Consider the following 19,253-nt stretch of genomic DNA (forward strand, 5'->3'; position numbering starts at 1 on the left):
GGTTAATTTTGAAATAGGAAATAATTTGAAAATGTTCCAATATAACAGGAGAGCCTTTTGCAGGCAAAAAAAATGGTAACCTAACTGCTATTTAAACTAATGTTCGAGTTTTTTGGCACAAAATTGATTTATATTAAACTCCAAACGCCGTATAAATTATTGTCAAGGTTTGTAAAGATTCAAAATTGTTGATATTAAGCATTATCATTCACTTTTCAGTCATTTTCAATCTCAAAGTCATATTTTCATACGCGAAAACTTCTTTTTGTTAGTCTTTCGCTTTTCTCACATAAATAATGGGTGGAACGGAATGAAAAATATCAAGTTTTGATACATAATATTTGGAATATTTTGTTTTAAATTAACTTAGCTGCACTGGTGACCAACTCGCCCAGAGCATCCGACCAAAAAACAACAAGGCAGTCTCAATCGAATGAATCACATACAGTGGTTGATTTCCTACCCGCCACTGCCGTATCCAGGCGCTAACGTATATGTAAAAATAGCCAGCATGAGTTAACTACCTGAAGTTTGTATGGCGAAAGACATCTAACGCATGTTTTCTCAACAGCAGGAACTTTACACGAAAATCTATTTGGTACCAGTTATGTTGGAAGGTGTCTGCTACAATGCCTACCAAATATTTTTTCGATTAAGATGATTATTTTCGAGATATTAAACTTTAGATGCCTTTCGCTATACTGATTTCCGAAAGTTAACTCCTAGTGTGCCGCTCAAAGTAGGCGATTCATTGTCACATCCTATCCTAGATTTAGATAAAGAGTGGCACCTATGCATTAAAAAGTCGATTGCTTTGATGAACAGCTTCAGTGCATTGAACAAATCATTAAATTTCCATTTCAATACAATCTGTTGCCACCACACTTAGGTATTTCAATACTAAGCGAATAATAATTGGTTAAACATGTATTGTTATGTTGTATTGAGCATAATAAATTTTGATATTATTCCTCTGATATTTTACCACTCATACAAGGTAAGTTCATAACAGAGTAAGGAATCAATAAAAGAATTAGCTATTTTGAGTTATTTTCTCCTGCATGAGACAGAACGGAATATATTTTTGACTAGCTTTTCCGGCAGACGTAGATCTGTAAAGCGAGTGAGAACGCCCTGTAAGCTGCCCATGCAAAATGGTGCCCCCCCCCCTTCCAAAGCGAAAAAGGAGTCCAGAACCACCATAGGAACATTTCTCGCATTCAGAAACCTTCACATGCCAAACTTGGGTCCATTTGCTTGCTTAGTTTTTGAGTCATGAATAAATTTCTGTTGCATTTGATTTTTCTTGATTTCAAAGATGTTTACATGCCGAATTGAGTTCCATTTGCTTGATTAGTTCTCGAGTTATGCAGACATTTAAATTCCATTTGTATGAGAGTCCCCCTCCCCCTTTCCAGATGGGAAGGGGTCACGAACTACCACGGAAACATTTCTTGACTTGACTTGACGACGAACGATGAACTTCAAATTTCAGGAAATTAAACGTTCACTTAACTTAACGTTAACGTTTACATTAACTAAACGCTAACAACTTTTGGAATTGCTTATAAATTCATAAATTCTACGAGTCAATAAGGATGCACAAGTAATTCAGAAGGATATCTAAAACATTTCCAGAGCGAACTGCAAGATACTTTGACAGCTTTCAAGAATTCCTGTCGAAAATAAGCTTAGAACCATTCCTGAAAGAGCGAAAATATTTTTAACAGCCATGTCCTTTAAAATTCCTGGAAGTTAAAGAACATTTTCAAAATTTGTAAGGATTTCTGCAAGACCAAACTTGCACTGTAACTGCTAATCAATATTCCTGAAATTAATCGACCTTTTTACTCATAAAAATTCCAGTTAATCCATTAATATTCTTGTGTATAATATAAGTTGGTTCTATTCCTTTCGAATTCCAAGTCTAGAGCCATCTTCAGTGTTTCGTACTGAAGTCGACTAAACTATTTTTAAAAGCTTTTAAAGTTTTACGATAATTATCTTTTTCTCGAAGTCAATGAACATTTTTTAAATTCACCCTATTTTTTTTTGCAAAAAACTGAAGGTTCAAATGCTGGTAATTCGTCAGATGACTGCAACTTCATAACGATTGCTGCAGTGCAAAATAATTGAAAAGGATTTATATATGAAAGTCTTTCTACAAATCTGTAAACATTGTTACAAAATCAAAAGTATCATTGTATGTATTCTATCATTGTAGGGATTTCTGCAAGTTTACGGAGATTTCTAGAAGTACATATTTGTACTGTAATAATTATTTCATAAAACCTTACATAATTTGTGAATAGTGCCCGAGCTTATTGATATAATATTCCTTCAGTTCAACGTATTCGAATTAAAACGACTGTGTCAATAATCGTTTCTGAATGGACAAACATATTACTTCTCGCTACATCACTGCACTCACAAGGATAATAAGTGACCACTGTCGCTGCTGTTCCGCCATGGAAAGGCGCCCCATCACCGGACACACACTCGACCGTCACCAACATCGTCCGTCCTGGTCGGCGCCCACCGAGTGATATGATTGCATGTCATGTCCTTTGTCCTCTTGACATGCAAGAATATTAACTTATTTCGCTTGTCAATTATTATCTAGATATGAGATCTGTGCCTTTCTTGCACAGTAAATCCACCGCAGCGCCACTTCGTAGGGGTTGCGTGTTTCGCACGAATGCGGAAAGGGTCCGAGAATTATGGGGAACCTCTTCGCGCTATACTTTGGCTCCGTTGGAACGGTCAAAATGCAAGCGAGGTGTCCTTCTTCGGACCGACCCTCCCTGCACTGGCTGGCCCTCTCCCGTTTTGTCACGTGCCGATCGATAAAAGTCGGGATAGATTTCTAGGTTAAAGTGCCCATGATATGCCCCGTTTAATAACCAACAATGACCACATTCATGGAATCGACTCCCACCGTCACCGTTGTCGTCGTAGCCCTAATCGTCGTCGCCGTCGTAACTCGTGTGGGATGAATGCTGCCACCATTTCATTAAAACGAACTTTCTCGGAATTTCCATCCCAGGGGCGGCAATCATTCACGCTAAAACACAAGCTCAGATTCACATTTCCATAGTCTTTCGCATGACATCACGACAGCCATCATAAAATAGAGCATTATCCTTAAGCTGCTTTGAATATGGAATCACGGCATCTCCTCTTTCTCTTCTAGCGGCGATATGGAGTGAAAATCAATAGCTTCTGCCGCCACACAGAGGCGGGAATTGGTAAAACACCTGGATAAAATTTGATGTAATTTTTATCGTGCCTTGCTTTGTAGCTGCACATTTTACCCATTTGGCTGAAGAAGACTTCAAAATATATTCTTCAAATGTTTAAACATTGGAATGAAATAATTCCTACAAAAAATCTACAACTATGGAGGTTCAAAAAATATAACATTGGTGTCCACTGTGACCACGCCGAGGCACAGGCTGAGACCTCGTCGCATGGAAATGACAAAGTACTCGAGTGAGCAGCAAACCCACCGAACCGCAAAACGGGTGAACGCGGCTTTATCTGACAAGGCTCTCCCTAACTAAGCTCTTGAAACCCACGGACATGCACTTGCACCACATGCACCCATATTGTGTTCATTAAAATTCATAAAAATCATCATAATCATTAAAATAAATTGTTTTAAGTCGCAGCCGCTGCTTCGCCTTGGGTTAATGGGAAGACTAAACGACTTCAGGTTGTTGATGATGATAACCAACGTGTCGCCCCATGAGGACCTCACCGGTCGGTATGGTGCTCCTTCTGTGCACACTCGCTCATTCATTCATCATCATCAGCAGCAATCGTCGACGTCGTAAAATCGTTCGGGACCGAACATCGTGGTGCAGCCTACACTACTGTCCACAAGGCGATTTTATGAAAGGCAACGAAGTCTTCAACTTCAACGACTCTTTCTCTAATAGCATGTCCCCGCGAGTGGAAATCTTCGGCAGATTAGGTAATTGGATTTTCCCGAGAAAGGTAGATCGGTGTATTCTATTGCGGTGCTGCCTACTTTTTTGTTCACCCATGTCATTAGAACAATGTGATATTTGTGGTGGAGATATGTGAGCATTCGTGTGATGGGGGTGTTCGAGCAAATCAAACTTATTTCAGTTTTAATGTACTAGGTAGAAATTATTGGTAGAAATCGGTGGTATTCCGCATTTGAATGTATTTCGCTTTCAAATCCCTTTGGAAATTTCAAAATAATTTCGCGGGAAACCTACATAAAAAAATTCGAAAGAAAATTCCCAAAAACTGGAAATTCGATAGGATTTCCTTCCGTGGAAGTTCAAAACAATATCTAATGGAAATTCGAAAAAAAAATCCACAGAAATTTGAAAAATTCTAATGAAAAATCAAAAATAAACCATGGAATTCAAAAAGAGTTTAGTTATACGAGAATTTGTAGCGGAAATTCAAAAGAATTGTCCATACATTTTCCAAAAGAATACCTCGTCAAAATTCCGAAAGAAACTGCTGTGGAAATTGAGAAAGAATTTTTCCTTGCCGCAGACTTGGCGCAGGCAAAATCTATTGAAGTTAAACACAGGCTTACAATAGAACACAATTTCACAAGCAATTTGTTTAGAAACAACCCTACTTGGGAAAGAATATTCCCTAACATCCAATTAACAATTCCTCGTTGATCACACGATATCCTGAAGACGCGGAACGAAATCATGCAAACAATAATAAATTGAAGCAAATGAGAGTATAGTTCAGTCGTCGGTAATAAGTGTCCTTGTTATTCGTCGATCCGATTCTCACAGTATTCAACCTGGCTTTCAAGTAGAAGAAACAATTTTTTTCTTCTGTTCAGGCATTGCCAAGAAACAACCCACCCCCCGATTACTGCCAAGAAAACTCTAGCCGTTGTCCCACACCGGCAGCCTAATATACGATTTGCATGTGTGGTTCCCATACGTTTTACACATTGTGCAATCAACCCCTTCCCATCCGTAATTGAGCAAGCCGCGATTACCGAGAAATCCGAGCAATATGCTTCCACTTGATATCCTTCCGTCAACGACGTACGAAGGCACTCAAATCCTGTGCGTCCCTGCTTTCTTCCCGCGCTTCCAACTCGAAGTCACACGGGATTTCGTCTTACCGGAGGAGTTTTACAATTGCATTCGGTCGAAGTGCTTCCGCGGACGGTGGTGGATGGTATATGCAAGGGCAGGCCACAGCAACATCCAATCTGACCCGCGCGCTTTGTGTTGCTTCTTAATGACGGAATAAAACGATAAAGTTGCACCACCGAGAACTAAACACAAACCGAAAGCTGTATGGGCGCAGTGCAGAGAAATGGTTGAGTGCCTTACGTATGAAGTTCAATTTGGGAATCGGGAAGTCAAGAAAGCAGAAGTTCGGAATTGAGGCAAATATCAAACAATGACGTGTGTCTGAAGTACCGTGTGAGTGAAGAATAGTAATCCGTTCATAATTCAGTAAGTTCCTGAGCATTGTTTTGTACAAAAATATTTTGTTAGCCATTTGTTTAATACAATGTTTAGAAGCTATAACAATTTGAAAATAATAGATTCATAAATTAAAACAAAATTTTGACCCATGAAAAATAAATGCGTTTTTCAAGTCATTAATGGTACCTGTATGAAATTCTTTCCAAATTTTCGTGCATTATTCTTTTAATAGTTTTCTCAACAGATCTAGCAGCTATTTGTTTCAAATTTTTCTCAACACATATTTTACATTTATTCACCGGAATCTCGTATAAAATCATCCAAAATTATTTCCAAGAATTCCACCACAACTTCCTCAAGAACTTTATCCAATAGCTCTCTCACTTATCATCTCTGTAATCTGTATACATATACGATATGTAGCATACCGTGAGAGACTTTTTTTTGAGCTCAATCGGACATGATTTAGGGGTGCCTAAAATTCATTGAAAGTAAGTTTTGAAATTTTTACCCATTTCTCAAGGGGGAACCAAAGAAAAAGTCGAAAATCGAATTTTTGTGTTTGATGCCAAATGACTTAAAAATGCATGAAACGTCGAGATCTGATGATATTAAAAAAAATTGAAAGACATCGATATTTTCTCTTAGAAGATTTTTGGAACTTAGAATTTTTTTCAGATGATGAAAATTCTAGCCAAAAATATCCTCAGCTCAATCAGACATGATTTAGGGCTGCTCAAAAAGGATTTCCCTGTTGGATTATCAGGTAGATTATAATTCCAAACTCTCAGTAGATAAGGAGCAAAAACAGTGTATTTTACACTTGGTTGAGAAACATCGAAAAATGTACAAAAGTTCGAAAAAATCTGAGCTCATTTAGAAGAACCAGGGAATCAATATTCGAGCAACGCTGAACAATATACTCTTTGTCATCAACAGAGTTTGTTACTGACAAACGAACCTAGCGACAAACCTTTATCTGAACCCAAACACAATATGACAAGAATCATTTGCCTTGCATGCTCTGATATTTCTGAGAGTACGATGCTAATTTTGTAATCATTGTTCGATTCTCGAATATTTCTACATTACTACTCGAATATTTTTACATTACTCACGTAATTTCTTGAATTACTTTTCAAAATCCATTATTTATTTATTTTACATCAGGATTATCTATTTCCCTTAAGATCAATACACAAAGGTTTTTTTACGTCGATTTTTTTCAATGTAAATCAAATCCGCGTAAAAATAGATCGCATTGTTTAAAAAAACGACGTGAAAAATCGTGTTTGTCCAAAAATTCGATAAAAAAATTCCATTAAAAAAAAATCTACAATAACATGAATCGTGTTTCTACATTTTCAGTTTTCTTGACCGTAAAAATAAACCTAAGTGTAATAAACATTGCCTAGCAATCTGATAATTTTCCCCTTAAATCTGATCTCAAACGTTTTCCAATTAAAAAAAAATCAGGTTTTGATAGCAAGATTTTGAGCACCCCTAAATTATGCTCAAATTTTGCATAGAGGTATATCTTAGGGCTTAGGAAATGTTTGCGTAACGTCCGGTTTTTGAATTCGATGAAAAATTGTTTTCGCCATGAGAAGTTTTTTCGAAGTCCCAAAACAATCGATTTTTTTTTTCAAAAAAAACTTAATTCTCAAACTTTCATGCATTTTGGCATCAAAAAAACAAAAAAATATATATCACCCTTGTGAGAAAAAAAAAATTATTGATTAATTTTGAGCAGCCCTAAATCATGTCCGATTTAAAGGCTACCTTACACCTCGGGAACATTTTCTGCCGGATTTTGGTCCCCGTGCATTTTAAATGGGGCCGGGATTTTGATTTTCCGTGCCCGAATCCCGGAAACATCGCATATGTAAAAACACATGGGGAAAAATCCGAGGACTAAATTAAAGCTTAACTCAAATTTTGCATAGGGGGATATTTTTAACTATGAAAAAAATTGTGCATCGTCCAAAAAACGTTCTAAGTTTCATCGGATCTTGACATTTTATGGCATCAAAAACAAAAATACGATTTTCGACTTTTCGACGTAAAATTTTTCATAAATTTGATAAATTTTAGGCACCCCTAAATCATGTCCGATTGAGCTCAAATTTTGCATGGGATCATATTTTGGGGTAATGAAACTAGTGAGCAATGTCGTTTATTGAAATTCGAAAATATAATTTTGATTGGCACCCTGTTCACATGCAAGTTATACACGACGGCAGACCATTTGGACGAACACCATTTGGTCGAAAGCCATTTGGCCGCAAGCCGTGTGACCGAACGGGTCATTTGAACGAATGCCGTTTTGCCGAACAGTTGAAAAAAAATCTTAGATTACGAGTAGTGAAAAGTGAATAATGAGAAGTGAGTAGTGATGAATTATTCATTTCTCACATCAAATAAAAAGTAAGACGTGAGATGTAGGAAGTTAATTGAGAAATGAGAAGTGATAAGTGGAAAGTACGAAGTGATAAGTAAAAAAGTGAGGAGTGAGAAGTTAGAAATAAGGAACTCGAAGTGAGAAATGAGAAGAGAAAAGTGGTAAGTGAGTAGTGAAAAGTAAGAAATGAAAAGTCAGAAAAGAGGAGTGAGAAGTGAGAATTACAAAGTGAGAAGTGAAAAGTTAAAAGTAAGAAAACATGAGTGATAAGTTAGAAGTGCGAAGTGAGAAATGAAAAGTGAAAAGTGAAAAGTGAGAAGTAAGAAGTGAAAAAAGAGAAATGGGAAGTAGGAAGTGAGAAGCAATAAATAAGAAGTGAGAAGTGAAAAGTGTGAATGACACGTACATAACGATTTTTTAATATGATCGTATTCAATTATGATGAAATTTTGCACATATTTTCGGCACAGCAGGATGACTATTTTCCAGTAATTTAAAAAAATCGACACTCAAGTAATTTATAAAAAGGTCGTATGAATGTATTTTCAAGCAAATTAATTTAAAAAGAAAATGTAAATCGGAAATTGTTCATTGTCCGAAAAAGCTATCTGAGAACGAATTGTTGGGGACTAAAAGGATTTATGGAGCAAATATTAAACTGGTCACAAAATTATTTTGTACTGAAAAAATCGATGAATAATGTAAAAATTTAAATACCTCAAAATTCCATGCTATTTTTTTTCACCAAATTTTTAGCACAAAAAACTTAATTCATTTTAACATTTTAACGATATCAGATCGACGGAGAAGTTCAAAATAAAACAGTTTAAGAAGAAGCCATTTTTGGCTCATTTTGGAAACACAGACTTTTTCCAAGATAAAACTTATATTTGATGCCAAATTATGATTCCTAATTCAATTTTGAACAAAAAAGTTGGTTTTCTTCCTTAGCATTACCGTTTTCGAGATACTACAAATTTAATTTTTGAAAGCTAAAAAAATATTTGTTTTCAGCCCTTTTCAAAACATACCGATTTGTAATTTTTTAATTAATTTTCTCAAAAACAAATACAACCTTTTTATATATTCATTTTTTTAATTAGTGGAAAATGGTCTATTTCTCACACCGAAAAACTGTGACAAGTTTTAATCGAATCAACTATCATCAAGTTCAGTCGATGTGTCATTCTGCGTAGAATCCGTCAGGAGTAAGAAATGAGAAGTGAGGTGTGACATGTGCCAAATTATTCCCTCCAACTTCCTTCTCCTTTTTTCTGCATTTTTTTCCTTCATCCTCATTATTTTTCTTTTCTTCTTCCTTTTTTTCTTTTCTTCCCTCTTTTGTCTTGCTACTTCCCTATTCTTTATTTCTTCTTCCTCCTTCTTTCTTCCTTTTTCCTTCATCCTTACCCTTTCTTTTTCCTTCTTCCTTATTATTTATCTTCTCTTCATTTTTTTCTTTCTACGTCTTTTCCGTTTTCTGCCTTCCTTCTTTTCTTTCTTATATGTCACCATTCAGTTCTCACTTCTTAACATCTCGCTTTCCACTATCAAATAATCATATCTAACTCCTTCCTTCTTGCTTCTGTTTTCCTCACTTCGCACTTTCTACTTCTCACTTCACAACTATCACATCTCACTTCTCACCACTCACTTGTCAGTTCTCATTTCTCACTTGTCATTACTCACTTCTCACTTGTTATTTCACTCATCTCACTACTCAGTACTCACTTCCATTTCTCACTACTCACTACTCACTTCTCACTACTCTGCATTTGCTTCGAACATCTTATTTTCTCACTTCTCAATTCTCACTCTTCACTATTCACTTTGAACGTCTCACTTCTCTCTTCACTTAATAAGAACACGAATTTTAACTATTGGGTCACACGGCATTCGGCCAAATGACCCTAAACCATATTTCTACTTGTTATGTAAATTGTTTGATACTTTGGAAAAAAAAACTAAAAGCTATCGGATTATTCTACACAAAGTTATGCTTATTTGAATTTCGACAAATTTTTGCCTATCTCAGCCATTTTGTATAACCCCTGTAGTAAAGGAAGAGCTTCAATTGTGTGCACCGGGTGTTGGGTCCACTCCTACGTATCTTTCAACAGAAAACTGATATTGTCATTCAATTTATAAATTAATAAATTGTATATTATAAATAAATAAATTTTATTTGCTATAGTAATATCGCAGTAGTTGTAAAGCCAACTTATTTTATAACGTTTTCATGCAGTTTTTCTGATATATTCATACATAATTGATTAATAAAAAAATAAGCTTTATTCATTTTGTTTTTATTATTATTATTGTCTTTACTCAAAAGACTTGCAGCCCTTGCACGTCTAGCCATTGTACCGTTCTGACTCAAATCCGTCTATATTCCAAACACTCGTCACAATAAGAAACATTTCGTTATTATTGCATAAATAAGCGATTTTTTTCGGCAGGCGTACAGATCAAGGACATTATAATTGCCCAACAATGAAATAGCGTTGGAATTTTGCATTTTAGTGCTTTTAAGGTAATGTTTGAAATTTGAATCAAAGTGTTTTGAGACAATTTTTACTAAGCGTATTCGGCATTTCGGACAAACTTTGACAGAATTAAATCATTCAGTAATTATAGTTACAATCAATAAAATATAAATATCAAGCGTTTATATGAAATTTCTCTTGTCATAAGACGAGTTAGTACAATCCCATTGAATTCCACCACTTAATTGTATCTTGACAGATACGTATTTCGACCTCAAATGTAAGGCCGTCTTCAGTGTCTCGTACTTGACTCGACTTGAAGTCGAGTCAAGTACGAGACACTGAAGACGGCCTTACATTTGAGGTCGAAATACGTATCTGTCAAGATACAATTAAGTGGTGGAATTCAATGGGATTGTACTAACTCGTCTTATGACAAGTGAAGACATTCCACTAAAAAGCTCAAAATAATTTTCTTATATGAAATTTCTATTTTTTCGCTACCTTGCGGAAATTATTGATCTTTTGAAATATTTCAATTCATGGCCAATAAAGACCTTTGAAGTGAAAAATGTGCTTAAGTGTTCGGAATATGATTCAAAACGGTATATGCACTTTTCGGAACTAAGCGTTGACTGATTTTCGCAACAAGTTTTAGTCGGCGGAGAACTCTATCTCATTGCTTGCTATTGAAAATTGGACCGATTAGGCATTGCCGTATGGAAAAAATAAAAAATTAGAGACTGCCCTAAAAAAACAAGAAAATAAAAAAAATATGTTTTTGACTGTGATGTATACGAATGAACATAACAAGCAGGGCCGGATTTAGCAGGAACAGGGCCTCGCGGCCGACGGTATGTGGGGGCCCCAGAATGTACAAATAAGGTTGGTTTTGGTACATAAGATTTGGGGGGGCCCGGGAACCAGTCTAACTAAGAAGCTTTTTAGGCCTTTCTTAGGCCATCACTTAGGTTTCCATTATCTTCCTTAATGCACGAGAAAGGCATCATAAAAGCTAGGTAAATTAATCTGGTTTTTGGTGCCTCAAGGCTATCAAAATAAATAATAAAATTTTCTTCAAAACTGGCCAGTTTTTATTCATTTTTCTTCATCATTGTACATTGGGCCACGTCGTAAAATTAGGAGGAAAAAAATATTTTCACCATAATCATAATATTTTAGGATGAAAGTGTCTTCAGCAAAGTCAAAGCTTATTATTTAAGCTTTATTTTGAAGTTTGTTGCAATAGGATGGCCCCACTACATTTTGAGATAAAAATTTTAACTTCTATATTTCTAATTTTAGCATTGTGCGATGTTCTAGAAAGTTGTGCCTTATTTAATTTTGAGGCACTTTGCTGAAGAAACCATTTTTGTACGTCGTTTGTATCATTTGTTATGTTAGTTTTAAATAATTATGTTAGGGTGACCCTAAAAAATCAATATTTTGATTGTAACTTTTTAGTTTTAATTTTTATCGAAGTGACATCTTCGACAAAGTTTTAGAGCATAAAAAATGCACGTTTTGGTTACGTTACCGTTTTGGTTTTGGTTACCGAGTGAATTCACTGTTTTTCTTGGAAAAATCCTTTGTTTCCAAATGCCTGTATTTTTGAATGAGGGAAAAGGGGGATCCATTTTCCCTGGGTTAGACAGAGGAAGAACTAAGGATTGCTCTGCATATTTTGGTATTAAGGAATTTGAGGGTTTTCCATCATTTAAAAAAAATGGCTTTATGTACGAGGAAATTAAAATCATGAGTTCTAGAAGTGTTATAACCGAAAATTCCGCCCAATTCGTCAAAAACAAAATGTTTATAGTAATCATAACTTCCTTATATATTTCCAACCCATCTTCACTCAATATACCGATTGGTAGAATAACATGTTCAATTATATCAACGCTTATCAACGTGACAACTTCACTGAACAGACCGTAATCGTAGGTTGTTTATATCACTTGTTCAATCGATTTTATTTTAAAATCGTTAGGGTGGTATGGAAAATTAGGTTTTGGAGCGTAATTTTTTTATTTAACTTTTATCTAGATATATATTACGGTGGTTCAAAAATTCGATTTTTCTCCACACCGATCACTTAATTCTGTCCCATGTTCTGAGTGTCCTCCGCGAATTTGAGCGAAATTGGATAACAACTGATTAAGCACGAGCCGTTTCAAGTTTGCATGGGAATTAGTATGGGGAAGTGGATTTTTCATCCTACTGATTATGGCGCTTCCCCATACAGCGCTGGCGAAAAAACCCCACATGGCCAAAATCACATGTTGATTAATCGTTCCAATAATTAGTAATCGGTTTTAATCCAGCTTGCAAATCTTTGGTTATGATTATTGAACTTCTCGAAGCGCATCACTGATACGTGCAGTGCAACATAGTAGCCTGATTTTGTCAGTGCTATCTTTCGCGCCAAGAGCAGCAATGTTGCCTGTGAAGTAGTTTCGCGGTAAGCTCCAAAGAACTACAACATAAATTAAAATCGATTACTAAATATTCGAACGATTATCCAAGTGATAATTCTTTAGGACTCCTTTTGGCTATGTGGGTTCTGTTTTCGCCAGCGCTTACTTGGGAAGCGCCATAATCAGTATGATGAAAAGTTCACTTTGCTCATACTAATTCCCATGCAAATTTGAAACGGCTCGTCCAGAAAAAAATTAAATAAAAAAAATACGCTCCAAAAACCTAATTTATTAAAATACGGTCGAAAAACCTAATTTCTCGTACCACCCTAGCGATTTAAAAGTAAAATCGATTGAACGAGTGATGTAAACAACCTACGATTACGGTCTGGTCAGTAAAGTGGTCACGTTGATAAGCATTGATATTATTTAACATGTTATTCTACCAATCGCTATATTAGGTGAAGATGCGCTGGAAATATATAAGGAAATTATGATAACTATAAACAATTTGTTTTGTGACGAATTGGGCGGAATTTTTAGTTTTATAACACTTTTAGAACTATGATTTTGATTTCCTCTTACATAAAGCCATTTTTTTAAATGAAGGAAAAACCTCAAATTCCCCAAAACCAAAATATGCAGAGCAATCCTTAACCCTTCCTCTGTCTAAACCTGGGAAAATGGATCCGCCTTTTCCCCCATTCAAAAATACAGGCATTTGAAAACAAAGGATTTTTTCAAGAAAAACAGTGATATCTCTGCAATCCACCAATGAATTTACTTGGTTATGTAACCAAAACGTGCATTTTTTTATGCTCTAAAACTTTGTAGAAAACGTCACTTCGATAAAAATTAAAACTAAAAAGTTACAATCAAAATATTGATTTTTTAGGGTCACCCTAACATAATTATTTAAAACTATCATAACAAATGATACAAACGACGTACAAAAATGGTTTCTTCAGCAAAGTGCCTCAAAATTAAATAAGGCACAACTTTCTAGAACATCGCACAATGCTAAAATTAGAAATATAGAAGTTGAAAATTGTATCTCAAAATGTAGCGGGGTCACCCTATTACAACAAACTTCTAAATAAAGCTTAAATAATAAGCTTTGACTATGCTGAAGACACTTTGATCTTGAAAAATTATCATTATGGTGAAAATAATTTTGTCCTCCTAATTTCACGACGTGACCCACTGTGCATTGGCCGGATTTGCAAGGGTGCCCATAACCGAACCACAAAATTGAAATAGTCAAAAATGTCAGATTTGCACAATTGTCAAAATTCTTCAAATGGTCAATAACATTTTCCAGTTCTTCGCTTCAAATGGCAGCATAATACCAACTAGGGCTAAAATTACGGACCAAGAAAAGAAGTGTGTCCATAACTGAACCTCTTCCCCTACTGGGAAAGCCTCCAGATTAAGTCTGAGGAATGCCAAGTTTGCCCTCTCTCTTTTCGCCTGAGCACCTCTGGATCTCGACCTTCCAGACAGGTGAAGACCAGCTGGAAGATGTTTATTGCAAGCAAAGTTCTGTATAGGGTAACGATGGTATTTTAGACATCTGAATATATTTTGGACTTTTGGCTATATTTTGTTTATTTTTTTACATAAATGTGGTTAGAAATGTGATTATGAAAGAGGCCAAAGAGACACATGATCCCTATTTAATTGAAGAAAGCTAAGTCGAAAAACACGCAAAATATAACCAAAAGTCCAAAATATATTCAGATGTCCAAAATACATCATTTACCCTAATGTATGGCCGATGGACCTGATAAGGGAGCCAGGGATAGTGTGAAACAGTGATTTTTTTTTTCAGTCTTCTTTTTGAGGCCTAGCCCACTCTAGATGTAGCGAGAGAAACGTCTTGGATTCTTCCTGAGTTCATCAACTTGCGGGAATACTCCATTCTCGGTACTCTGTATCATGATAATAAACTGTGACACGTAATTGTGTTAATGCTTCATCCATTCTCTAATGTTTGACTATTACTACCTTTTCCAAAATCTCATAGATTTCCGCATAAGGAAGCACGTCATGCTGTTAAGCAATTGCCTTATTTCAAAATCTTTGGTTTGACTGTACTGGCGGTTGGTAAAAATGCTTCATTAAATATTACGACGAATCGACATGGCCTTCGCTAATGTTCGTTTCCACAGCCGCAACAACCTGTGCGTCATTCAGGATAATTCCGACGAATGTCCGCTACGTCCCGCCAATAGACTTTCTGAGGCCATCGCTTGATAATTATTCTTCTACTCCGTAACTACATATGGGGGGTGGCTTGGCTTTGTGTTTCATGCCAAGCTATATTACGTTAAAGTGGGGCGTGATTTTGCTCAACGCATTGTAATCCAGACAGATATACATGGGACTGCATTGAAAACTTTTAAAACTAATGCTAACTTTGTTTTGCTCTGATAGGGTTTTAGATGCAACCGCGATCCCCACAGATCGCCTCAAAGGCCTTCTTATGAGATCAGATACGATTTAATGTTACAGAAAAATGTTTTTAGAATGAATTTTATCCCATTTTTAATGTTCCTTTTGGCCATATACAGGCACTTACAATGTTGAAATAATCATAAATTAACTAAACTGGCTCAATCAATTCTTCCACTATTGTAAAAATTAAAAATAGAATAAGTATTGCAATCCAAATCTAACCAGACTCTAAACCGATTTTGAACTGCTGTGCAGTTTAGTTATTAAACCGATTTACACTTCATCACTTTTATAAGTTTGTTTCACGACCAATACAGGCTTGGTAGTCATATGGCTACTGCTTCTGCCTCATACGCAGGAGGTCGTGGGTTCAATGCCAGGTCCGTTACATTCTTCTACTTTGTATCTTTCTCTATATTTCTCGTGTTCTAGCAATCGCTAGAACTGGAAATGGACTTCCATACCGTTTCCTTTTCTATGCTATACCTTCAACTTCACTGCTAGAATTGGAAATGAACGAAAAAAGCTCATTTCCCCAATAAAAAATTCTATCAGTTGCTTTCTCCTATCTGTCACTTTAGCAGCTCGCTAACCAAGACGAACCTCTGCCCCTCGAACCTTACCCAAAAATTCCAACAAATTCCGCATGAAGGCAAGTGCAAAGGCATATTCGGTTTGCATACTACATACATATTCGGATTGCAGGATTCATACTCTTTAGGGTGGCTCGAAAAACACTTTATCAAATGTTTTGATGGGCCGCCCTCTAATTCGGTTCTATTTGATGCTCTGATGCTCTGGACAAAATTTCAGCCAAATCGATCAACGTTTGGACGGAAGTTGGAAGTTTATATGGAAAAATGTATGCAGAAATATCGAAAACCGTGATTTGCAATTGGACGGCATAATTTAATATGAAAAGCTATGATACTCAATCAGTTCTTGTAGAATTAAATACAGAATATTATGCTGAAAACCGCGAGAAGATTAGAGTTTATTAGGCAAAGATATTAGCATTTTACTGGAACGTTGTATGGGTGAAATTATTTCTTTTCAAAGGTAAAAGAAACGAAATTTGCTCAAACCCCACTTCAGAGAAATGCTTTTGCCATAAATTGCCATAAAAAAGTAAAAACAGACAATGATTGTTAAAGCATGAGGTTTGCTTTGCAAATAATTTGTTGGTAATTTTCATTTAGGAGTTTGTGAATGCATTCTCTTCTCTTCTTCTTCTCTTGATGCAGACAAGAAAATGCTCGGGAATACAACCGACATTTCCAGGATGCTTTTCAATACTGGCTGTGCGCTAAGACAAGACAAGACAAGAGAAGACATTGACTCTCTTCTCGTCTCATCTCATTGACATTACATCCCCCACTGCGACATTGCCAAAATTACAATGTTACCTATGTTTTGTATCAGTAAATTCAATAAGAACGAAAAGACAACATTGAACCAATTTCAAAAAGTGATCAACATACCTTGAGCGAACCGTCTTGCGAGGGATTTTGACCGCATCCTCCTTAACGGCAACAGTTTAACGAGTAATTTAACAGTTGATTAACGAACTAACAACATACAAAAACAAATGTTTTCAAACGTTCACACCTGCTTCTGCTCACAACTCACTATTCCAACAAGCTTGTTCAACACCAAACTTCTATATACTCCATGTATTTACCACGGTCTACCGCACATCAATACCGATTTCCCAACTCAGAATCCGCCACGTCTCACATTCCCATAATCCACTTGTATGCGAACAAAATCGCGTCCGGACTCGGATCAGCGAACCTCGCTCTTGATTGATCCCGTCTAATCCCGATCCCGGTTTGCGAAAAATTTCCCCACTGTCAAACAGCCACGAGCGAACAACCGCACTGATAAGGGACGACTAACTGATACAACCTGCTACATCCACCGACACAGACCGTACAGGACGATAGTTTTCCTATTTACATACAACGCAACCATCGAGCGGTCGTGCCCAGCCATGGGACTAATTTTCCTCGGATTGACCAAAACACTATCAGCTCACGACGAAGGCGATAGCTTTTTTTTCCATTCACGTGCCGAGCCAGACATAAACCAAAGCGGCGACGAGGTGGCAGCCTGACCAGCGCACACACTCTACCGGACCGGTGGATGTTCGCAAGCAAATCAAACACCAGCCGTGATGGAGGGCACTTTGTGTTGGTCGTGTTAAGCCGCGGAACAAACTGAGCCGCGACTATCCGCGTAAAACTATGAGGGCCCTCCGGCAGCAACCCATCCGAGTGGTAACGTGGATCCGTGTCTCCATACGAGCCGGGTAGTGTGGTCACCGAGCGGAAAAACCATTCCTGAAAACAAATATTTTTCACCTAGTTTTTTTTCTGTTCATCTCAACCCCATCCCCCCATTCGCGGGATTCTCTCCGCGCGAATACGCTCATTGAGAATAGAATAATTACTGTAATTTATATAAAAACACAAGTTCACCTGAACACCGCACCGCGGCCGCGGATTCGCGCGCGCCCGTGCAGTGTATTCTCTCGTTCTCCCACACTCTCGCTCTCGGGGTCTTTTGGTTTCCCACACACGCAGGACATCATGGGACAAGCTTGAAAGCAAAACTACCCACACATAACCCCCGGAAGGAAATTGGATGAGGTTGGAAAAATCAACACACGTGGAGAAAGAGAAAATCAAGTTTTTCCATATCACTGTTAAGCGGGGAGTTGTTACAATTGGCGAAAATCGTCACGCGTAATGTATATGGTAGCACTGCGTTTTTACGACCTGGAAGAAGCGAATAAATTTAACATTGCAAACACAGTTGTGCTAAGACTTTAGCCACATCATTTTGAACTCGAAAAATCGAATTTTGTCCCATAGTTTTTTGAAGTATCTTTCTGGTGAAAGGCCTCTACGTGAAACGGATTGGTACTATCCCATTTAATTACTGCCGCTTGATAGTAACTTCACAAATATGTACATATATGTATCAACCTAAGGGGCAAGCCAGAGTAAACGCGACGAGCGATGCGACGCGACGCGACTCACGTAAAAGAATAACAATCATTATCAACAGGCTGTCAAATTGCACTGTCGCGTCGCGTCGCATCGCACGTCGCGTTTACTCTGGCTTGCCCCTAAGTGACTGGATTTGCGACTAGACAAGTGAGTTATGTAAAGCTACTTATAAGTGCAAGAATGCATGGGATAGAAACAACTTATGACAAGCTTCTTCTTTGTTCTAAAATCACTTAAATAAAAGAAAAAAAAAATCTTCTTTGTCTTTTCTTCCTTTTCTTCTTTGGTGACACTATCCCGATTTCCGCATCGCAGCTTCATGAAACCTATTAAAGTATTTAGTTAATTTTCGTTTAATATTGCATGAAAATTAACATGTAAGTAATCTTAAACACATTCATTTTTTAAATGACACGATCGTGTAAAACTAGATCAGATTTATTTTAATTCAAATACCTAAATATAAAAAATTTAACATCGCGGTTTTATTCACATTAAGTTAACTTTTACATTAGTTACTATTTTACATGTCATATAACTAAAAAATTGGAATGAAAAGAATGGCTCGGGATAAAAAATATAAAGAAGTACAGTTCAATCTGATATGTTATAGTTGTTCCTACAAAGAGTTGTCCTTAATATTCAAACTTAGACTAATGAATATTTGCATGTTGTTCGCAGAGTGTAAAATAATCGAAAATTTTTGGTGACGTCCACCTCTCTTCACTCACCTCACTTCAGCTCACTTCCAGACACATTCATAGTCGGCTCTGGACTGTCAATATTCGATTGAATATTAGTCATTGAATATTTATGTACGTTCTACAAATTGATAAATTATCTGAAATCGGAACAAGTTTTAAACGAGTAAAGTAGTTTATCACATAGAACTGAATCCGATTTTCATCCACGAGGCAATTCAACGGTAAACATCAATATAAACAATGCTAATTATGTTTTTTTCCTGCACATTGTAAGCACATTCAGTGACAGCCAAATGAATGAGTTGGTGGAGTAGTCGTCTGACTATG

The 19,253-nt window shown here is 36.6% G+C and overlaps 1 protein-coding gene across 2 annotated transcripts in view; it reads right to left on the minus strand.

Moving 5' to 3' along the window:
• The window catches only part of LOC134213593 (transcription factor hamlet), a 329,303-nt gene extending 311,911 nt beyond the window's left edge, over positions 1–17,392 (minus strand). The window contains exon 1 of one of the 2 annotated variants that reach the window (XM_062692795.1): positions 16,690–17,392. In XM_062692795.1, coding sequence (XP_062548779.1) covers positions 16,690–16,726 — 37 coding nt within the window. In that variant the 5' untranslated portion in view covers positions 16,727–17,392. The remainder of the gene's footprint in view (positions 1–16,689) is intronic. The other variant, XM_062692797.1, reaches the window with a different exon arrangement.
• Positions 17,393–19,253: the final 1,861 nt, after the last annotated feature.

Source organism: Armigeres subalbatus, chromosome 2 (assembly GCF_024139115.2).
Source record: "Armigeres subalbatus isolate Guangzhou_Male chromosome 2, GZ_Asu_2, whole genome shotgun sequence".
Taxonomy (NCBI): domain Eukaryota; kingdom Metazoa; phylum Arthropoda; class Insecta; order Diptera; family Culicidae; genus Armigeres; species Armigeres subalbatus.